General features: G+C 41.5%; 1 protein-coding gene across 1 annotated transcript in view; it reads right to left on the reverse strand.

Moving 5' to 3' along the window:
- The window catches only part of adgrd2 (adhesion G protein-coupled receptor D2), a 44,518-nt gene extending 26,630 nt beyond the window's left edge, over positions 1 to 17,888 (reverse strand). Inside the window, exons 1-10 of the mRNA XM_071481800.1 lie at positions 17,031 to 17,888; positions 16,773 to 16,830; positions 16,345 to 16,584; positions 15,623 to 16,252; positions 13,842 to 13,964; positions 12,890 to 12,984; positions 12,294 to 12,584; positions 8,402 to 8,513; positions 2,102 to 2,236; positions 1,630 to 1,738 (exon numbers count right to left, since the gene is read on the reverse strand). Coding sequence (XP_071337901.1) covers positions 1,630 to 1,738; positions 2,102 to 2,236; positions 8,402 to 8,513; positions 12,294 to 12,584; positions 12,890 to 12,984; positions 13,842 to 13,964; positions 15,623 to 16,252; positions 16,345 to 16,584; positions 16,773 to 16,830; positions 17,031 to 17,075 — 1,838 coding nt within the window. The 5' untranslated portion in view covers positions 17,076 to 17,888. The remainder of the gene's footprint in view (positions 1 to 1,629; positions 1,739 to 2,101; positions 2,237 to 8,401; positions 8,514 to 12,293; positions 12,585 to 12,889; positions 12,985 to 13,841; positions 13,965 to 15,622; positions 16,253 to 16,344; positions 16,585 to 16,772; positions 16,831 to 17,030) is intronic.
- Positions 17,889 to 24,010: the final 6,122 nt, after the last annotated feature.

The raw sequence follows: 24,010 nt of genomic DNA on the forward strand, positions 1-24,010 counted from the left end.
ATAAAAATAATGTCTTACCACGATGACAGAATGACAAAGGCTTCTTAAAAGTGCTGTTTTCATTAAGTTAAATGGTAATTAGTAAGGTTCACATTCACATAATTAATGATTGAGATAATATGAATTCACTACCCACCCACCTAATTGCTAATAATGTGACAAAATAAACATCAAATATTCAGCTTAGTAAATGGTAAATAACCTAAAATCTCCAGCTGTGTCCACTGTGTCCACCATAGATAAGCCTGTGTTCTGTAGATCTGTACATCTTATTCTAAAAGCTAAAACAGAAACTTGTAACTGTTGAACACTAGCACTGTCAAAATTGTCTGAAAATGATTTGATTTTTCCTTTTAAAAAAAGAGGACAACCCAATACAATGGAAGATATAACTACTTTCCCAATTCAATTACATAATCAAATAGAATATTTGTTAACAGCCCTAACAGTTAAGTTATCCTAATCGTTTGTTAAAACAAAACTAAAATTCCACAAAAAAATGACATTTTAAATGGCAGTAGATTTTTTCCCCCTTTTAATAGTTTTATTGAGAGGAGTTAGCTAAACTGCTAAAACAGTTGGCATTATTGTGGGAAAGAACCATGAGCCACTGTTGGAGCATACATACTGACCTGTCAAAGACAGGTGGAGCTAATAAAAGTAGCTAGCTAATTACAGTTGCATAACATTTATGTAAGCTCATTAGCATGACCTGCTGGCACTCTCGGACAATTCTAGTCCTGTCGTATGTACTGTAATTCGGGGACCGAGAAAACTCAACACACTACAACCTAAGGAAAGCAAGTTGAGGAAATGTCTTGTCATCAATTTGACAACACAACCAAATGAATAACTTTTTGCAAGTAGCACAGACAACAACAACAGAATTGTTTCCAGGGGACACAAAAAAGTGATGAACTCAGCTGGGACGCACTAAAGACACTCAATGCACTTGTTTGAAGCTTTGTGACCTTTGAAGTTACTTTATTCAGCAACTTGTCAGTGGAGTTTGGAAAACGAGCTAAAATTAGTTTGCAGGCATCTGGAACAATATGAATCCTACGATCACTATGTTAAAATAAGAAAAGAATAAGAAGAATAAGAAAAGGCAAATTTTCCAAAACCATGGCTTATCACCTTTGACTACTCAGTCGTGAAAGCCACATGGATAATGAATTACAAGCGTAACTATCCTTGTTGTTTTGGTAGCAGCTGTTGTCCAGTTCAATTCTGCATTTTAACGCTACAGCTGCCTTTGCTTTCCTCGTATGTAGTATTTTCTGCAACTTATCAGCCAGGTACAGCTGAGAGTAGGTAATGTGCCTCCTATTGACACTGGCTCATGCATGCCCAGTGTACATGAATGGTCATGTAGGTATGTGTTTTCAGGTGTGTTAGTATGGACCCAGATACGGAGCTAAAACAATTGTCTGGATAGTGATTGTTTTTTATTTTAAAACACCATCTTAAAATGAAAACATAGTACTGTGGATGTAGCCCAACGTGGAAATATTATTTAGGTCAGTAGCCCGAACCCACAAGTCATCTGCTTACTGTACTGCTATATGTGGTGCAAAAATATCCCATAATGTGATGGTAACATAGAAAATGAAAAAAGCATCCATTTACCTCTGGCTGCCATCTGTCACAGTAGGAACCATAGTGATGTTCTCCTCAGGACTGAAAAGAGGCGGCAGAGAGCCATACCACGTGTTGACCAATGTGAGCTTCTGGAAGCCTGAACATTTGTCACAACAGAGATTTCTTCTTATTGCACCAGACAGTTAAATAAAAAAAACAGCACCAAGGGAAATGTAGTTCATTTAGGATCACATATTGTTTAAGAGAAATAGTTTTTGCAAAACTCAACAATGCTCCTCCATCTCCACTTCACTGTGAGACCTTGGGAGTGTAAATAGGTGAATGCATGCTACATTCATGTCTGTTGGTACATTGTCAATTGCATTCATTGGCGAGACTTGGGTGAGTAAAATGTGTCTTCTCTCTGCAAACACTCAGCGCTGTGATAGACAAGTCTGAATAAGTGTCTGCTGTAAATGCAAGTGGAGGAAGATGATTGTGTCTTGCAGCATTTTCCTACCATTGTTATGGAGATCCTGTATCTTCTGATGTGGGACTGAAATACAGTCTAGGTTGGTTTGTTTCTCTGTGTCAGGCCCACAGAAACTCACTCCTCTGAATGATTCCTGCAGTGTGTGCTGCTGCACCTCCAGTTCTTCAAAAAGGAAGGACAGAAAAGACCAGATTTACACAATTTATATTCAACTGTTCTGAAGTTAAGTCACATCATTAAAAATATCCATATATATATATTATTATTATTATATATATGGATATATATGGATTTAATGATTTATATATATATATATATATATATATAATCATTAAATCCATGTTTAGAGATTTGCATTGTATATTCTCATAAATGAAAATATGTAAAAATAATAGAGATAAATGTTTCGGATCACATTTAGTTTCTGTTTCTCATTTTTCTGTTTGGTTTCATTCTTCTCACCTGACATTTTTAATAACTACATGATCAAAACAACAGAACAGATTTGAATTTCAATCAAAATTGATTACCCTGAGCTCAAGTGGCGTTACCATGGCAAATTTAGCACATTTCTGTGGAACTATGAAAAGTTAGAACTTTTATCATTTTATCTCAGGAATCTAGTTGAATGTTTTTCCTGCTAAATCCTTATGTACAGTGCCAAGGTAAGGAAAACTCTTAAAAGAAAATTTATTTGAGGCTTAGACGTTCAATGAACAAATACTAATAATAGTGCAAATTCTGCTCACCTAATACTCCCCACTATAATTCAGTCCAGTCCATCACTGGGCTCAAAATGATAATAGAGATGAATTAATTCTTCTTCATTTACGAATAGGAAAAACAAAGTTTGAGATGGGGAAAACTCAACATAGAAACCATTTACAGTCCAAAAATCACCAATGCAATCAGTACCAATGCAAAGTAGCTGCTACCTCTTTTGTCATCTTCAACTCCTTCATCTTTGACACAGCCCTTTTAACTATGAAAAGCCCCTCCCACTAGGCTAATTAATCACATAATATACAAAATAAATTTTCATTTTCTCAACCACAAAGTAGTCAATAATTTTTCAAATACACACACAAAACACCATGATATTTTACTTTAGTCATTACTCAGCAATTACCTCTCAGATAACGTGAAAAATTGGATGATGCTGACTGGACTCCGACTAGGGTCTGACAACCAGCCCTGCCAGTCAACAAACCAACAATAAGATAGCAATCAAATGGATATAGAGGAATTTAGCTGTTGCTCCTACTATGCAAACTGAGGTTGAAGGTCGGGAGAGTTGGGGTAGTAGTAAGGGGAAAATAGGTCAGAAGGGTCTAGTTCCTTCAACCTTAATTGGCTCCCTAGGGCACTGAAGGAAGATTTGGGCAAAATCTTTTATGCAAGGATTGTGTCCTGCAAGTCTGCTGCTCTGTTGGCCAAAGCTGTTGCATTGGAGTTGATAGGGAACATTGACGGAGTGAAAGTTGCTGAGGCTACTCAAATAAGAGTTCTGGAACCAAACATGACCAAGCCTGTTGTGGTAACATTTTTGGAAGCTGCGCTCCCAGAGAGGGTATTCCTAGGGTTTCACCTTTAAAGTTCATCCACATAGAAAGTCACCCTTAAGATGTTTCAAATGCCAGAGGTGTGGCCATATTGCAGCTGCATGCCGAAGAACAGGAAGATGCAGAAAATGTGGGGGTGAGCTTGAGATTTCAGATCATAAGATCGTAGTTGTGGTGGAGGACACATTGATAGAAGTCATGAGTGTGTATTGTTGAAATCGTGTGCGATGTGAAGCAGACCAAAAATAACTGTGGTAAGAATTTTGGTGCAGACTACTGAAAGGGTCCTTGGGATTGGAGGGGTTGAGCCATCTATCCATCACAGCTATGGGTCCTCAAGAGACAGAAGGGCAAAAAATGACTATATGAAAGATGGATGATATTTAGACTATTAGTGTTTTATATCCTCCAGTTGGGTTTGGTAGACTTGAGGCAAGGGTTAAAGAAATTTGTGGATATGGAGATTTGTAGATAAATAGTGTTAATAAATGTACTAGAGACCTTGCTGAAACCAACTCTGAATTGACTGGATTTTGTTCATTTACTTACTTGGCAGGATGTGCAGTGCTTGTAAGAGAAGGAATTCAGTAACTTTTTACAAACCTTGTCTCCAACTGAAAAGTTATATGGAGTAATGTGTCAATTTCAGCAAGTGTGGGGATTTAAATGCTCATAATCCCTTATTGTGCAGCCCAAGCAAAGTTAAGAATGATGCGTTAACAGAAGAATTTCTGGATAAATACTTGCCTGTGATGTTGAATGGCAGAGGCCCAAGATCTCAGGCTGGCAATGGAAGTCTGTCATGCATAGATATAACTTTTGCGTTTAGCTCGGTGAGGGGAATGGGATCTCATGGATCATTACACCATGAACAGTGATCATTTCCCCATTTTAAGTTGAGAAGTTTTGCAGGTACAGAAGAAAACCTCTGTGGCAGAGTTTTCATAAAGCGAACTGAGATAGGTTCAGAGAACAACTCTCAGCAAAGGTAAACAGACTTGGGAAGATGGGGAAATTTGAGGTTGTGAATTAAGTTAACGTTTGTTACAATGTGTACTAATGTTACATATGTATTTGCAAGCTAGCTTGAGATGGTCATAAATATTATGAGGTGTGAGTGCATTATGTGGTTATGAGTGAATGTTCATGGGGGGCAGATAGGAATTCATTACAGATTATTATAAGGCTGTGATACGGATGTTTTTTAGGCCAGAGCTCTGAGGCTGTGCTCTGGGGCATTCCAGACAATATACCAGCACTGCTGGTGGAAGTGGAGAAAGCTCCACTGAGGTTGCAACATGCTAAATTTGTGCTAAATTATTGTATTAAGTTAGAAGGCTTTGGGACATCAATCTCTAGTGCTGGGAGTTGAAAATGTTAGTATTAGGATTCGTAGGGGCAGCTATGTAAATTCTGTGAGACAATAGTCAAAGGAACTGGAAATCAGTGAAATAAAGGTAGGGCCCTCTGGATGCTGGCCACCTGTCCCTAAATGGCTGTGGATAGAGGTTGATGACTGATGGTCTTGTCAGAAAGTGAAATAGGAAATCATATAGCATATGCAGAGGAACATCTTAGGAGATGGTGGAGTCACTCCATAAATATTTACACTGATCCCTCAAGAGATCCTGAAAGCAGAAAAGTGGGATTCGGCTTCTTTGCTCTCCCTTGTGCAAAACTGTCAGAGTAGAAGGTTGCCTAAATATCCTCTGCAGAATTAATTGATTTATTGTGGACACTGTGGTGGGTGGAACATGTTGATTTTGGGGGTTGCCAGCACATGTTGGGGTTAAGAGTGATGAGGTTGAGGATAGGGCAAGTTTAGGCAGACATCGTGTAGATGTGCGTGTGCCATTTGGCACAGAGTGCTGGAGCATCATCAGTGAGAGACTGAATCATCAATGGCTGGATGGTTGGTTGGATGCAGACAACAGAGGGAGAAAGGTATACAACATCCACCCATCAGTTAAACCTGGCAATAAAGTAAACTTGCCTCAGAAAGATGAGATAAAATTGACAAGGGTAAGATGAACTAGTAACTCGGTTTACGCTAGTGGAGAATCACAGTGATGATGATTGTGAATACTATACTAATACTATACTACAACATGTCTTGATACATTGCTCACTCAGAGGATTTAAGTCATGGAATTAGAGAAACTGGGCAAATTAGGCAATCAATTTAAATTTTGAGGGAATGTTTATAAAGGAGAGCAAGGGATACAGTACACTTCCTGAAAACCCCAGATCTATATTTTAAGATAGAGGTGTTTGGGGGCAAAAGTAGAAATGATGCAACTACACCACTGGGAGGCAGCAATGCACTGAACCATGCCTAGTCTGCCAAGAAGAAGAAGCCTCTGTTCTAATCTGTAAGGCACAGGAACACACAAAGAGGTAAGTAGACCCACAGTAAATGACACATGTTGTAGAACTGTGGTAGAACTACCAGGTGTGCATTCTTGGAGATCTACCAGGCAGGCCATATAATACAAATAATAAAAATATAAGATAATATAAACCAATATAAAACCTAATACTTACACAAAGGTTTCCCACTGCACTGTAGCTTTAGTATTATCCCTCACTTGTAAGACGCTTTGGATAAAAGTGTGTGCCAAATGATTATAAATGTAAATGTAAATGTAGACCCAGAGGCCTTGTACTATGAAGCAAGTTCAGCATACCCAGGATATTGTTTCATTATCTAGCTTGACTGAACCTAACACTGACCATTCTGGTATTATGACGCTGATTATCAACTAGTTCAGTTAGCCCTGGGTTTACCTACCTGGCTGCAAGCGTGTTCATGTGAAAGAGGCAGATTATTTAACTTTAAGCAACATCAACTATGACTAAACATGATATGAGAAGAAACTGATATCTGTTGGTAACTTTGTTCACAGCAACATCCAAATGTGACGTTCAACAGGGTGAAAAATAAACAAATACAAAATAAACAATATGCTCATATGACTAGAGTAAAAATAAACAATAGAAATTAAAGACAGACTAAGGATAAGTGCATGAATTATTAAGTGTCTTACTGATGTAGTTCATGTGTGATGAGGTCAATCTGACTGAAATGTTTATATTTATAATCATGGAAAATGTGTTGTCAGACACATCAGAGGTTTAGTTTCCAGTTATCGTCATAAAGTCTTGTTATTCTGAGCTGCAGTGATGAAGAGAGTAAAAGCTTCATCACTGTCAGGAATCCTGTCAGATTAAAGAATCTATGTTCAGTTCAAATGAAGCTATAATAGTTATGGTGTAGTTATTTAGTGTGATAAACTCTCCTCTGTTTGTTAGAAGCTCTGCTTTAAAACCAGAGTGGACACACAGAAAGACTCAAACAGCAAAACGAATCGACTAATTTATATAAATATCTACTGCTTGTTATTACCATCCACATAATTCTAAACTCTTTTTCCCGTCAGGCTCCTGTAGAGACGCAGATAAAATTTTTCCAGGAATCTGATTGGTCAGTAGTTTGGCAGTTGACAGGGTTTGATCTGATCCTCTGAATTTAACCTGCCCTGGAGCAGGTTAGGAGTTTAGCATTAGTTACCATGGTGATTTACCACAGTAAAAAGTGAACCACCATTGTAGGACTGAAAACCCAGAGTTAAACCTGAGGTTACCTCGATAACCTCAAATCCTGCTTCATAGTACAGGCCTCTGGGTCATTCAGTTCTAATTGACAGTGTCGTCTTAATGACCTTTGCAGCATATAGTCTTGAAGTGGTAATTTTGACATGTTTGACATGTTGGCTTTGACAGAGCTAAGCTAGTAGTTCCTTCCTGCTTGCAGGCTTTGTGCTAAGCTAGGCTAAATTCTCTTTGTGTATTCTCACATTGAACCAGGTACTCAGGCTGTAACCTATGATGTATGTTTACAACAGACAGTTTGGGTTATAATTTTCCTGTTAACCTTTTGACTAACCTGGTGGTTTCTTTAGATCTGCAGAATAACTTGGCTGAGTACATTGTCATTACAACTGAAAGAACCGAAGGAGCTACAGTCCTGAGTTGTATTAAACCAGATTTTTATTTTACGAAATAAAATCCTTATTATGAATCCTTTATTGCCACACAAAAGTATGTGATGACATCGTTTTCCAACGGAGACTTGCCCACTAGAAACTGGTGAAGAAAAAACAGACAGAAATCTCTGCCTGATCAACCTTGATACAAGTCTCCTCACCTAACCCTATGTAAGACGGAAAACAAGTGTATTCAACAAAGCTTCATGTTATCCCAGCATGCACAGAGAGATCAGCTATAGCAATAGAGGGCTGCTGAGTGAAATATGTGGTGACACTTTCCCATTCCTTGATATAGATTGATTGATTCTTGATTTTTTTCTTAAAGTGAATCTCTCATCTCAACAGAACGAAGGGTTATCACTGTTTTTGTTTGTCTTTGTATCAAGGTAGTTACCACTTGTTAGTTAGCGACCTTCATGATAAAGCTTAGAGGCTGATGCAATACTTTAAACCTGTCCAGACTGCACCATTTTGTAAAACCCACGTTTGATTATCAAATATGTGTGTGTGTGTGTGTGTGTGCTTGCATGTTTGGCTATGGTTGTGTGGACAAATCTGTGGACAGGGCTGTCTGAGGGTTATGGGTAGAATCAGGTTAGGATTAGGCACACAGACATATTTGTGATGGTTAGGGGCTAGGGAATGCATTATGTCAGAGTGTCCTCACAACTAACGCAAGACAAGTGTGTGTGTGTGTGAGAGAGAGAGAGACTCACTGATAGTGGGGCTGTGAATGGTCAGGTGATCAGTCTCTGCCATCAAACGAGGGCTCAGGCCGATCAACATCCGGTCAATACTCTTAACCACGTCCATGGGGCCATTCACCACCTAAAGAGGAACATTTCAAAATGACCATTCATGTTCCACACAATAAGAGAACGCTTTCAGTGCCATAAACTGTTTGCCAGAGCCTGCGCTCAGTTTGGCTGAGGTGGGAGACAGGCCTATAATGTACAGTACAATCATGGATTTTGCCATTGTCTGCTCTGAAACCCCTCAGTCTGAATTGAATATGCAATCTAAGAGCTGAGCCTTGGAGACAGAGCTGGGAGCGAGGTGGGTTTGTGGATGAGTACAGCCACAGTTTTTCAGAGTGCTGCTCATCCATTGAGTCTGGGCTGAGGTGGCCTTGGAGCACTGAGAGGCCCTGGGGGGGGGGGGGGGGGGGGGGGGGGGGGGGGGGCACAACTCCATACAAATCCACCCTACACACTTCAATAGTGCAGAAGTAGAGGTGACAAAATCATATGAACATTTGGTTATATGGTTTGGGGAACCCAAAGGTCCAACAGTGAACTGGATCAGAGCAGGTTCTGGATCAGAGCAGGGTTCTGTTCAGAAATTCAGAATGTGAATATTGGAGGATATGTCTTAATCAAGAGGCAGGTACGATGTTATCAGCTCTGTTCTTGTGATAACGTAATCATTCCGGTGCTGATGATGAGCTCCTGTAATACTGGATCTATAGAAGCATACTGCCCTCTAGTGTTGAGAGCTGAAACAGCAGAGGTCTTTATCTATCTACTGCAATTTACCATAGTCTGCTGTTACATCTAAAAAAAACCCAACCCCTGAGAGCACCTCTTGTCCTCTTGGAGATGAAAAGTTTTCAGATGTCCCTCCTGGATGTGACAAACACATCTGCATGTACAGTGTCTGCAGAAGACTGACAGGTGTATTAAAGGCAGGACATGAGCTGTGATGTGGATTGGTTGACCTGCACAGCTGTATATCTCTATCTATAGTTATCCGATACATGTATGCTGATGAATATATGCAATTTTGTTTTTTGCTGAAATCAGCAAATAAAACATTTTGCTGCATTTCTGATAATTTCTGTTGCACTGTTCATGTAGTGAAGAGGGGTCATTCTTTTGATTGTAATGGAATCTTGACTTATGCAAAAATAAATAAATTGGCTGCTAGCAGCGATTCTGGGCTTGAGCCCTTTTGTGCTCAACAACAGGAAGCAGTTTGGGCCCAGATTAAATCTGCCAGCAGCAATAATTGGGCTTCAGGGTCAACAAAGCCGAGCAAAGTCACATCAGCTAGTTTCAGTTAGACCAATTGCACACTTGTTTCATCCTCACAAAGCCTGCAGCATTTCAATAACTGTGCACTCAGAGCTCCGCCATTTGTCCCCCCTTCATTAGATTTGAGTGAAACACGGTGTGTGTGTTCAGGAGGTCTCCGGTCAGTTTCATCGGTGTTGAGTCATGAGTAGGGTTGTGATTGTGATCCAATTCTGCTTCTCGTTGCCATTTCCTCGGTCGATTCCTTGGTTCAGTTCCAAAATGGTTAAATAAAAAATATTTAGATAACAAAATTATCTTTATTCTTTTAGGGGTTAACTGAACATTCACAGTATTTAATATTTACAACCAAAAAAATGTATGATTCGCAGACACGTGAACTAAAAAAATAAAAATATAAGTAATAAAGATCAATTCAGAGCAGTTAATTAAACTAGCTTTGCTGCTTCAACCCCTGATAAAATAAAAGTGATTACTTTAGGGCTCCCAGCACTGCTGGCCCTTGGGGCCACGCTGCTCTGCATGCAACAACAAGGTTCTTGAACTCTAAATATATATTTAAAAAAATGGGTGGCACAGTGGCGCAGTGTTGCCTCACGGTGAGATGGTTTGTGACCCTCAAAGAGCTAATGGATGGATGGATGGATAAAAAAATAAAAATTATACAATACAAACAAATACAAATGAGATTAAAATTGAGCTGGTCACACTGGTCTTTAAACACTGCTCTGGCTTCCTGCGTGTCACAGGGCAGATTTAAAATCCTAACACTTGTCTATAAAGCACTACATGGTCCTGGGTCCAAACACATCTCTGATCTCATTGTATGATGTAACCCAGCCCCTCAGGTCACCGGGGACAGGTTTACTCAGTGCTCCCTCAACCAGAACCAGGTGAAGCAGTTTTGATTTTCTCTGCTTCCTGAAAACCTGAGATCTGCTCAGACTGTCAGCTCAGTTAAATCAGGAATAAAACATCACTGTTTACTGCAGCTCACTACTGAATCACATACGTAACATCTTTTTCATCTTGTCTCCTTTATCTCCTTTCAAAATGGTGTCCTAAGTCCCCTGCCTGATTTTATGCAATCTTGATATTACTTATTTAAACTAGTTTTTATTGTTTTTGAATGCTATTTTAATCTCATCTTAATGTTCTATTTTGAATGTATTTCCATTTCCTCTGTAAGGCACATACCTGGCCTGCAGAGAGATGGGGAAAGAACTACACGGTAATGTGGTGATGATGTTTCTACTTGTTCTGCGAAGGCATACTTGCTGGAGGAGCTGTGGGTATGTAGAGGCTGACCACTGCCATATTTCTAACCTTTCTGCTCAGACTGAGAAATGCTGTATATATTGTAAGATGGTCAAAATAGAACAGGTATGTACTAGGATGGGGTGTGTGGCGGGTGGGTTGTGTCTGCACAGTTGCAGCTTAAAAAGACTGATTATCCAAGTCCACTGTGACCCATATAACATTTGTAATATGGACACTAACATGTTAATATGCTGGTGATATTTACTTATTATTGCAATCAGCTGAATCAGAATTTAAGTATGAATACAAAATAAATAAAACTTGACAGGCGATTCTTGTTGCATTAGTGGATGTTAGATTAACTGTTGTGCTGAGCTGTTGGTCAAGTGAACTATGTGATAAAGAAACATATGTAACCAACTGTTAAATACTGTCAAGGGTTACTCCACCTGTTTTACACATCAGGTTCAGTTAGAATGGGTGAGCGACGTCTTCTGTGGCTCTGGAGGAGCTTTGTCAAACTTTCACTCTGGTCTGGGCACATAACAGTTCATTAGAAACCCTGTGTTACAAACTGGGGCATAAAGCTTGAAACACATGGGCATTCACCAGACAGGGAGGGTCTAACTAAAGACACTTTTGAGTTGCAGTATGGGAAATGTAGGATACAGTGTTTATGGGGAGACTATAAGTTAGGATATCTCAGCTGCTGCTGTGTCAGTCTTAACCACTCATTCTTCAATCTTTCTGAAAGTGTAACACTAAATTGCTGAAGTGCTCCATTATAAAACTCCTGTCAAGTCAATGTTTTAGCTCAGGATATACTATATAACATACAAGAAAACAGCCCAGAGAGAAGCCGTCAACCAGCCTGTGCCTTCAACAAAAACAACATTACACCTTAAATGTGAAGTAAAACAGGCTGCATTGCCTGATTTTAGGTGACATGCAGCGTGATGTGAAAGGTGTGGTGAGACTATGGGGGAAAGTAATTTCAGTACTTCCAATTATAACAAATGATGAAGAAATCTGGAGACTTGTTTTGATTTGGTGGCTGCCATGAGAACTTGTAGATTATTAAACTGGGTAATAGTCTTCTTTAAACTAAAATGAAATAGAAAACTCTTTATCACAGTCACATTGTCATGGCTGAAAAAATTAATTGTGTTAAGTACCTACGGGATAAAAATGTCACTGAGAAACAGCATCAGCATAAATTGCAGAGATTTGCAAACTGTGTCTGTATCCAGCCTCTCAAACCTGCACAGAGAGGAGCCACACATGTCGCAGGGCTAACAAACAGTGAGAGTGCTACCTCTCTGACGGCCTGCCACTTGGTGGCGTTGTCCTCGCTGATGATGCTGTCAGCCACGCTGATGAAGTGCTGGCTCAGCTCCTGGACGACCTCCTGGCTGTGGTTGCTGGCATCGGTTGACGGCTGCATGGGGACGTCAGCAGCCAGAGACAGCAACTGGATCAGGGACACCATGTCTGCCGGCTGCAGTCCCTCCGGCTGGGTGTCCTCCAAGGCCTGGACAGAGACGTCCAGCAGGGCGGACACTTGGGCAAGGCTGCTTAGCCCTGATGGCTGCTGCCCCAGCACTGGCTGGGAGAGACAGAGACACCAGGGTCAACTAAAACATCCTTTATCTTTATCATGAACATCAGTGTTACAGTACGTAAATGTTTCATGGGAAACTGTGGGAAGACGGTGGAGTCCTCCATCTCTTATATGATGAATCATTTAGTACATTTGAACTGAAGACCAATGTTAACTGTATGTCAGGTGTGGTTCAGAAGCTATGAAGTCATTTGACAGCAACAGACAGAAAGTGGAAAGATGTGAGCTCTTCAGAGACGTGGGAGATGAAGGGAGCGTTGTACTGAAGTGAAGATTTATGGGCTGTCTACCTGGGTTTTGTTGGAAATCTTCATCAGATGGTTCATGAAGGCCGTGGGCTGAGACCTCTGAGAATCACTCATCTGCTTCATCTTCAGGTAGCGCTCTGTGCCAAAGACAATGTGACATCAGAGCAGACGATATAAAAGCAGGATGCTCTGCTGCTGCGAGAACTCATCTTTCAGCTGAAGGTGTTTAACCCTGAGGCTGCTGAAGCATCTGAGAATAAAACACTCAACTCTCAGCAGAATCTGCCCCATGACCCCCCCCCCCGGCCGCAGAGACACATCCCTCACTTAGAGCTATACATATTATACATGTTTACTCTACCAGTCACTCTAATAACCATAACAGAAACTGCTTTCTACTCCCTCAAACTAAAATGTCATTCATTCATTCATTATCCACACTGCTTGTCCTTATATGGTGGCGGGGGGCTAGAACTGACAGCTGACACTGGGCACCCTAGGTTGCATATGTCATCACATATAGAGACAAACAACCATTCACACCCACATTCACATCTACAGGCAATTTGGAGTTGCCAGTTACCCTGCATGTCTTTGGACTGTGGCAGGAAGCCAGAGAACCCAGAGGGAACCCACACAGGCACAGAACATGAACCCAGAACCCTCTTCCTGTGAGGCAACAGTGCTAACCACTGCACTGCCACTGCCACTAAAATGACACATTACAGGAAATGTTTCCTGTATATGTGGACAAAGAGGTATCAGACGTTTGAACCCTCTTTGCTATTATAGTTTAATTATTCAATATCCTTGTATTTATTTTATTTAATTAAACTTTAATTTAGCTCAGGTTCCTCCATTTCTCTGGATCATCTGTAGGATGTTTCTACACCTTGGCTGGAGTCCACCTATTGGACGTGATGTGGGAAGGGACACACCTACTATAAAGACTGCTTGTTAATGTTTTTTGTTGTGGACAGTGTGTGAGTCTCACCTCTGCTGCTGCTGCAGATGAACGGCAGTGGATCAGAGCAGTCGGCCAGGCTGAACTGCGGCTGCTGATCTGACCAGCTCTGCAGAGTCCTGCAGCCCTGCAGCTCCATCTGCTGGTGCACTGCTGCCCACACATCACACATTCAGACACACACACACACACACACACACACACACACACACACACACACACACACACACACACACACACACACACACACAAAACAAGATGGGGTGAACTCCACATGTTAACTGGTGAAAAATCAAAACAATTATAAGACAAAGTGGCATTCAGAAAAATCTAAAGGGTCTGTGACAGTGAGAAACAAAGTGAGGAATCAGAAATCTGTGCTGCTGCAAGAAGCTATTGGAGACTCTTTAAGCTCAACATGTTATAGTAAAAACAGTGACTGCATGGATGTTGTAGAGGAAATGAAACTCAACAGTGGGGAAGTTACTGGTCTCCACCACATGGAGCTCTGCTCTGCCCGGACCCTCCATTCATCCCTCCCTGCTTCTCATTCACTGCCCATCAGTCATTCAGTCATCCTAAGGTGTTTCTGTCTCAGACTGTCACTCTCAACTGTCTGGATGTACAGGATGCTTTAAGGAGGAATTCATCCTAAAAGACTAAGACACCAGGATACAGGCAACACAGATCAACCAGCAGATAAGAAAACCTGCTCTTTCCTGATCTGATGTCAGTATAAGAGCTGGAACAAAAACTAAGGAAACAGGACGAGAAAACAAGAGAAAAGTGGAAGCTCCCCTCTCAGAGAATATTATAAATGAAAATCAATGATAAAAATATGGACATGTTCTCTAACAAGAATAATAAAATAAGAGGAAAGCAACATAGAATTCACACTGTGAGATTAGCATACAGAAGAAAGACTCACTCATCTGTTTAAATGACAGTTTTGGTCAACTTCCATGCAAGTTTGAGATTTTGTTGAAATTAAACAAAATTTAATGCTGATGCAAAGCCAAAGTATGAGCATCAATCAAGGCATGGATTCATTAAAGAGTAATCCAGCTATTTACTGTCACCTCCACAAAATTGGAGTATTTACAAGGGACAGATTCAATTCTCACTTCTTTCAAACTCCTCATCTCCAGTTTAGCAGTGGTTGGAGCTTTCAAGCCAGAGCCGAGATAAACCTATGTAAAGTAAAGTAAAGGTTATGTTACGTTGTTTCTATCCAGATGCACTGCAGCTGGATAACCTTCCAGGTGTCTTGGTGTGAATTTCCTGGAACATATCATTGCTACAATGCAGTCCAATAAAGCAAGAAACACTAGTGGTTAGATGATCAGACAGGCTGTAAACAAACCAACTGTTTATCTAGATCATCTCAACCTCAGACTGGGAGGCTGCTCATCCCTCACTTCAAAGGAAAACTTGCACATAACTACAATAAACACAGGAGGTCAAAGTTGAACCAGGAAGTGAGATTGTAAATTGTGACAAATGTTTACAACAGACAGTTTGAGTAATAATTTTACATTTTGTTATTTTCTCTTGGCTAAACCTGGGGGTATGTTTACAACCTGTCTGACCTCACTGCAGCAGTGTCAATGTGTTTACTGTGGTGAGTAACATTATAACCAGTGAAAAGCTGTGGCCTTCACAGGACTGGAGACCAACAGGCTAACCCAGACTTCTGCCCTCTAACCTCAAACTGTAGACTTTTGTTTTTACATGTATTTGATGAAGCCTTTTGCAAATGCAAAGAGGGGGTGCCTGAAACAGAGCCCAGCATACACAGGGTGTGATCTTACCTGGGCAAAACAGAAGGGCCGGCACCTCTTTGACCACTGGGTGGCTGCTCAGCTGATCTAGGTTCCAGCTGAAAAGCACTTCCTGGGTCATGGGTGAACATGCATTGAGGGCACTGACATGCCTCGTTTCCAGAGACATATTCCAAACATTCAGGTCAGTGATTGTTCCAAAAAACGGCTCTGTGAAATTCCCTCCAAAGGAATCTTGGTCCTGACCCAGAATAAATATCCCATCTCCATGGATATCCCTGGAGGTGTCTGTGCCTGTACCCATGTCCTTCCTGTCCCCGTCCACATAGATAGCCCAGTGGCTGCTGCTGCGGCGCCATGTGACACAGATGTGATGCCATGCTCCGTCGTTAGGGAAGGACGCCTTATAGGGCAGGTGCTTCCCATGGATGATGAGCGCCAGGAGGATGCGTTCACGCATGTCCACTTGTCCTCGCAGCTGGAACTCATTGGTAAAGACGGGGGCAGCATAGGAGAAGATGGTAGACACCTCATTCCACTCTGTGTCCCACTGAACTCGAACACACACACTGACAGATGACAGGGCCGGGAAGGACATGTTGACACGAGCAAAGCCCTCACGGGAGTCCTTCGGGAAGTTCAGAGCTGAGAACTGAATGTCTGAATGAGAGAAGAACAAGTCAGTGATTAAACCACATGTTTTGATTTTGTGTTCCTTCACTGTCTTCACAGGGTTCACTGATTCCACTCACACTGCTTGGCAAGGGCCACAGCTTTCGAGGCTGCTCTGCTGGGATCCCTCACCCAGACAGGTAACTGAAGTCCAGTCTGCTGGAGCAGCTCCAAGACCCCTTCCCGGTCCTCTGGCTGGTCCAGGGTGGTGAGGGAGCTGAACTGGCCTCTACAGAAACTGTCAGCCCTGGAAAAGGCCAGCGAGTCATTGACCAGCTGGAAGGCTGAGTGGGACGTTAGATGGACCAGTCTGGATTGTCCTGGGGGTCAGACACAGATAACAACCACAACAAAAGCAGAACATTACAAATAAAAACAAACTCGTGGTGGAGAATCGATCAATAAATTATTTTTTTAATGGACTGAGTGAAAGCACAGGGAGACCAGTATCAAGAAGTGAACTACTGGAAACTAAATCCTCATCAAAAAGTCTTAAACAGTGTCTCACCATGTGAGCCCCCCAGTGTGTCTGGACCAGCATGTGTTGGCTCACTGTCACATACCACCTACAGGAAAGAAGTCAAATTTACTTTATTATCTGAACAACTGCTGTGCAGCACATTTAATAAAGCTGCATGTTATGTGCCAGAATGCCAAAAATAGATGTGTAATGTGTGATTTTGGAAACAGTGATTCATTGATAGACAATTGAAAAGACAAAGAAGAGAACATAGAAAAACAAAAAGAAAGATGAAAAAGTAGTTACCATAAACGAGAAGAGGATGAGTCCAGTGCACATGGCTCCAGTCATCTCTGAGCCAGTGTCGTCTCCAGCTGAAATAAACCACTCAGCCTTGACAGGAAATAATATTCTATTGGATTCAGATGTACTTCTCTTTAGGAAAAGGTCTGTATGTCCGTCAAGTCAAAAAGTAAAGACAACACCCTAATGATTTTGGCTATTTAAGCTGATAATATCTCAAATGTGGCTTTGAGTAAGGTAAAGTAACACAAAAGCATTATTTAGTGTGTTCCTCTTCAGCAGGTTGTTTCCAGTGTGTGTCCTGATTCCTTGTTGCTCTCTAGTTAGTTGGAGAATTTGCATTTTCCTCCAAAGCAGCAGAAAATCTCTTCATGTGACCTGAGAACAAACTCCACACTCGTGGAACAATTGAACCCAAATCAAGTCCGGACTCCTCATCCAGCACATCAGCCACAGCGTCCAGCATATCCATCAGAGTCTCTGGTCTCCTGACTGGGAGACAGCCAGCGATCCCAGTGCGTCTGTCCAAGAGTCCCAGACTGCCTCCTGCCTCCCTTCAGACCCTCACCCCCTCCCTCCTCAGCACCCTGAAGCCATCTGCCTTTGTCATGTAAATTGAGTCATTTTTTAAAAGAACCCTACTTACGCAAGCAGTGTCAAGCCTTTGGCACAGAGTTCATCTAGAGGAGCGGGGCGGTGGACATTTTTACCATGTTACACACTCATGCCTTCTATTGGACTCCTTAAAGTTAATTAGTACATCTGTTTTATTGCTGGACTTCATAGTCAATAAAAGATTAGTAGCCCACTACAAATGTGACCAGAGCACAGTGAACCATAAAGTCTGTCTGTTTGGATGGATTTCATTTAGTGGTTCTTTGCAGTGTGGTTGAAAGGCTTCTATACGCTGTGCGCATTCACAATAAACTGTTTTCCCACATAGACATAATTGTGTAGGTCACGGATTTAAATATTGGATCCCAAAATCTATGGCTGCCTGTAATAGAGGACACCTGTCAGTCAGGTAAATCCCTCTTTCATCAGTCCCACTGAACCAGTGACTGGAGGCCAACACCAGCTGCAGCACCAAAATAAAACTATAAATCTATACTATACATACATACATACATGCAAAATTAACAAGATATAACAAACACAACACATGTTAATCTCAGTCTAATCACAGGAGGATACGATTTCATAGTAAAGAGACATCCTCATACCGTCCCACTGACACCAATGTTCCTCCTGGACTGGTAGGACCTTGAGATTATTGGCAGAACCATAAGTTGTGATTCAATCAATGTTGTTAAAATCCAACAAATTCAATATTTACATGAAAGATCCGTCACCTTAGAGTGTATCTGCAGCCCTACATCACAGATACATACAATTAGAATCAAATAATCCTTATTAAAACAGAAAGTTTGTTTGGCAGGTGCACAGGAGTGATCACAGGAGCAGGTCTGAGGCTAACACACCTGTGCTCCAGCTCTTACCTTGATCGGTCAAATTGTGCCTGGGTCCTAATGTCCCCTCAGTGCACTGCTGTCTCTACTTCAGTCAGTACACTCACATGTAGTACAATGTGAAGGCAGTACATTCACATGTGGTACACTCTGCACACAGTATACTTACTGGAGTAGTGCATGAATTTCAACAGTGTAGTTTTGTACCAAATCAGACATTGGCATTGTTCACTCACCGGAAATGACGATCACAACAGGAGCCCGTGATCGTCGCCACCCTGCCAGCTGCTTCGCACCCTGACTTTATATGAAAATTTAGGCTGTGGTTGAAACGTCTTTTTTGCTTAGGAAGGTTCCGACTGGATGAAATGACCCGCAATTATCTAAGCGGCAGCCAAGGTTCAATGTGTTGTGCGTTCAGGGATGCTCTTCTGCAGACCTTGGTTGTAACGAGTGGTTATTTGAGTAACTGTTGCCTTCCTATCAGCTCAAAGCAGTCTGGCCATTCTCCTCTGACCTCTGGCATCAACAAGGCATTTTCTCCCAGAGAACTGCTGCTCACTGCATATTTTCTCTTTCTCTGACCATTCTCTGTAAACCCTAGAGATGGCTGTGCAGGGAAATCCCAGTAGATCAGCAGTTTGTGAAATACTCAGACCAGCACGTCTGGCACCAACAACCTTGCCATGTTCAAAGTCACTTAAATCACCTTTCTTCCTCATTCTGATGCTGAAGCCTCGTTGTGTTTCTACTTGCTCTTACAAACACTAACTTTGTTTGCTTTTGTAGAAGAGCTCAGAGCTGAAGGTTAGTGTTGGTGATGTTGTCTTGTGACCATGGTGTTGTTGGTTTATAGCCTAACATGAGCTTCTTACTGCTGCTGATTGTATTTAGGCTTCAAACATAAAGTGATGTCATTAGTGAAGATTATCCTGTTGAACAAACCAGGCTCAGACTCCTGAACGTTGCTCTCCCGCGTGCCCTCCTCTCCAGTCACCCATTCATCTGACTGGACAACAGCTTTCTCCCTCAGTCAGGCCGGGGCTCAGACTGGGCCAAAGAGGCGACTCAAGAATTTTCACTGATGGAAAATGTGCAGCAAACCACAGAGCTCAAAAGGTTTTTGCAAATTACAATCAGGGATTTATGTTCTTAAAGAGTGTCAGTTAAAGATGAAAAATAAATGTTTAAGTTTGGGGTTTTTTTCAGCCCAGTGCAACTCAAATGCCTTCACTATATGCATACAAATAGTTTTGTTTTCATCTTCCCACATTTCTTGTGATTCAACATGTCTGTTACCCCCAATCCAATGGATCTGATGTGTTCAATCATTGAGGTTATATTTTCAAAAATGAAGTGATAACTTTTTCCAAAAACTGTGTTTCTGGTTAATCCTCACTGGAGCTCCTCAGTACTCCTTTCCACTGAAGAAATGGCACCAATGAAAATTGTAATATATTTTTTTAGGCATTTGACAAGCACCAATTTTCATAAGCCCCAGACAGACTGAGGGCTGTAGCTCAACAAAGTAGAACAAAAATATAGATGCAACACTTGTTTTTGCCCCAGTTTTAAAAATCTTTCTAACCACACAAAAAGCATCTTCTCTCAAATTTTCTCCACAAATGTGCTTCTACGGAAGAAAGGCACAAATATTTTTTTATCCCGTTATCAGGAGAAAAAGATTTTTTGTTTTCTGAAGATATTATCCTGTTATGGGGGATCACACTGTTGTAAACACCAGAGCATCTCAAACATGCTCAGTGGGTGACATGTCTCGTGACCTTTTTGAGTATTAGGTGTTGCACAACTTTCAGAGTGCAGGGCACACTAACCTGATATGTGGATCTCGGGTGGGTGAGTATTTATGTCAAAATCCAAAACACTTGGTAACACCGATAGCCAGTAAAAGTTGTGTAACTTGTGCAAACTGCAGCAGCGAGGAATCAGGAGTAATATCCGCAGGTCAACAAGCAGGAACTCTATTGTGACTCTGGTTCATCAACTAATCTGGTGAGTTCAGTCTCTGGTGTACATCTGTGTTTGAGCTGCAGTTCGACATGCACATACAGCTGTGAAATCACCCACTGCACTGCTTAAAGCTGAACTCTGTCACAGATCTAATGTGAGTTTGTGATACTATTTAAAGTTGTACAAGCCTCCATTTAAATGGCTCATAGTTTGGTGACATATAAAAGCTGGTGGAGAAGGCAGGAGCTTTATCATGTTGGACTTTGGAGTGTTAGCATGTGGCTACATTCTGGAAGCGGTATGTAGCAGTGTAAAATTGATTTGTATCAAACTCTCAAAAGTATCAGTGGAAAAAGATGAGTCTGTTCACTTATGGCCAACACTAGTCTGAAACAACAGCAGGTCAGAGAGGAGTGAACTGAACAACGACTGATCAGTGAAGAGAGAACAAATCAAGAGAACATGCAACAAACCTAAATCCAGTTCAGCCTGAAATCAACAGCGTTCACATAACACACAGCAACATATTTATCTAACTTCTCTTTAATAAATACATTCATCAGAGAAATAAATAAATAGGTTATTTCAAAGTTAGACTGGAAAAAGCATCCCAGAGCATGTGGAGAGACTGGAGCCAGGAGACTGGATTCTCTCTGCCAATCGGTACCCCTTAAGTCACAGAATCACAAGCACCATTGAAGAAGAATTTTGCCCAGAATTACAACACCACACTGGAGACAGTGACATCACCCCTGCCTGAAGCCCGACTGGAAACGGTGGCAGTCTTTTTGTGGGAAACTCCAACTGTTCAGCTGTGGCGTGTGCGTTCTGCGACTCGTCAGCTGATGAGAGAATGTGAGAATATGTAAAGTAAACTCCAGGAGCACACTCAATTCAGACCAGTGAAAGAAAAGCTGAGTCTCTATCGGTGATTATTATTCTCCTCAAACTACTTTTAAACCATCATCATGCAGGTTCAAAAATCTGCACTAAAACCTATGAGAATGTTCACCAGATGCCACAGTGGTGTGTCACTGTGGTAAAACTCATAAAAGGTTAATAAAGAAAACTTAACTACCACATTAAAAGCTGCCACCTGGACAACATCTAGTTGTAAGGGTCCATGGGTAGATATGTTAACGCAGGGGTATATCCACAGTGGCCCTGAGAGCTCAACACACTGCAACTTAAGAAAAACCATGCAAATAGACAAAACACAAACACATTCAGAGAACATCTTTATCAATTTGACAATACATGTGCTGCAAATACTCACTGGAGCCACAGACAAATGACTTGACAAATAAAGACGGTGTTAGGTCACTGACAAAGAGTTTATTTCCTACAAATACAGATACTAATTATGATGCATTTTGAAGGATGATTCTGATATTTAAACTCATTATATGCTTAAATATATATTAAAGTTGCTTGTTTTAAACACACTGTGTATCAATCACGTTGACACTCGATTGTTCCAAAGCCGTGGACATCAATCAGCTGCTAAAACCGACGTCCCTCTTCTGGATTCAGTTATTGTGGCTGATTAGACCTTCTCAGACTCTGAGTCAGTATGTACCACATAGTACTGGGCAAAAATGAATGACTGAGTACTTTGTACTGGTATTTTTGCAGGTTTGATATGAATCAAGTTTACACTGGTACCCTCATACTGCCTCCAGGAAGGAGACATATGCCTGCAGACTAAAGTCTGCCACCGATAAAAGCTTCACCTTCTCCTACCTGTTACCAAACTAGCTGCCAGCCATATGAATAGAAGCATCACAGCCTTGAATAGTGTTACAAACTGACTTGAGTTCTGCTAAACTGAGTGAAGTTTATCTTGCTTTAACAGTGCAGGTGGCGACTGACTGAAGTTTTCCCCTGAGGGCTTACCGTAGCTGTATGTATGTGAGACCGTTCAGGCCGACCTGCAGCCTGTGCGCTGATGAAAGCCACAGAGACTGCTGGAGGGCTGCGGGCACCGTCAGACAGCAGACTGGGGGCTTGTTAGCCTGTGGATATTATCCTTGATTTCTGCTTCTTGTGAACTGGACTCACTGCACAACTTTTATTTGCTGTCACTTCAAAAATGAAGAATGATGAAGTTGTAACTTCTAACAAAACTAACAGGACAGTGAGAGAATGTCAGTAAACACCTGTATCATATGACAGTGACACAATGTGAACACAATGTGAACACAGTGTGAATGTGATGATCCTCTGGGGAATCATCAGTGGAGTCTGCAGCTGCCTGCAGCTTTACAGAGCTTCACAGTGAGTGTCAGATTGTTTAGCTGTGTGGCTCACAACTTTACTGTTTTGCTTTACTCTTATAAGATTTTGGCCACAGCTGGCTGTGGTTTTCAGAGAAAAGCTCTTAAAGACCCACTGTCCTCTGGCTGCTCAGCAGCTGGTGAACAGAGTGGAGCGTTTAGCAGCTGAAGAGGAGCTGGTGGAGACCAAACACAGAGCTTCATTCATCAGGTGGACACAAACACCGCTCCAGATGAATGATGTGTAAATAAGCAACTGTTTGCTGACACGTTTGCCATCTGCATTTATGTGCATAATGTTAAAGTGATAGTTTGGGTTATTTGATGTGGTTTATGCACTGTATTACCCTGCAGATCAGCTGTTTGAGTCTGACAGAGCCAAACATAGGTGTGCTGGTGCGTAGGAATACAGTAGTTCAGTGGTTGAAAAATGTAGTTCCAAAGCAAAGAGCTGTTTGACGGCAGATAAAATGGTGAAATTATTCAAAATAAAGTGAACACTTCAGCTGATATTAGTTTTGTCTGTGGGCATTTTTTAAGTAGCTGAAATATGTTTTTCTTGCAGACCCCATCCACAGCAGCTCATCACTCAGCTCCTGCTGCTTCTCTAAACTGGAGCTGATCTGAATCTACTGCAGCCAGCTCACTGACTGTAGATAGTGTACCTCACACAACCTCACATCAGATAACCACAACTATTAACATGAGTCAAAGATCTGATCTGTCAAGGCTGCATAATGCTGTTTCTAACATTTATGTCACAGACACCTGTGACTGAAAAACAAAAGGTCATTGCATTTTAAGATAGACTTTTTTGGAGTCCATATCTGAACAGGGCTAAAGAAACTGACAGACCCAGGTTGTAAAAACGAAACAAAAAGTAGAAGGAAACTAAATTTTCCTTTAACTCCAACACTTGTTGACAGCTGGTGGAGACAGGGGTGGTGCTGCCGTGGGTCAGCTACAATCCAGTGAAGTGGGTCATAAAAACAGTGGTAATCACCAGGAATTCAGGGAAAGAGATGCTCAGGTATTTCCCTGTGCATCCCAGAGCAACAGCCCTGACCTACAGACAGAACAGCAACATATATGGAGGCTGGAGTGAATGTTAGGCAGCTCAGTGTGTCCAAAGTGTTTCTTTACTCTACAGACCCTGAGCCCAGTGTGCAAACAGCTGTTGAGAGGGCTCCAAGTCGACACCACACTCACACTTATTTCAGACTGAGCATTCAGGAGGCAGGATGGCTCAACACAGACCACAGTGAAG

Source organism: Trachinotus anak, unplaced genomic scaffold (genome assembly GCF_046630095.1).
Source record: "Trachinotus anak isolate AG129_WGS33_773 ecotype Australia unplaced genomic scaffold, CSIRO_AGI_Tana_v1 ptg000008l, whole genome shotgun sequence".
Classification (NCBI taxonomy): Eukaryota; Metazoa; Chordata; class Actinopteri; order Carangiformes; family Carangidae; genus Trachinotus; species Trachinotus anak.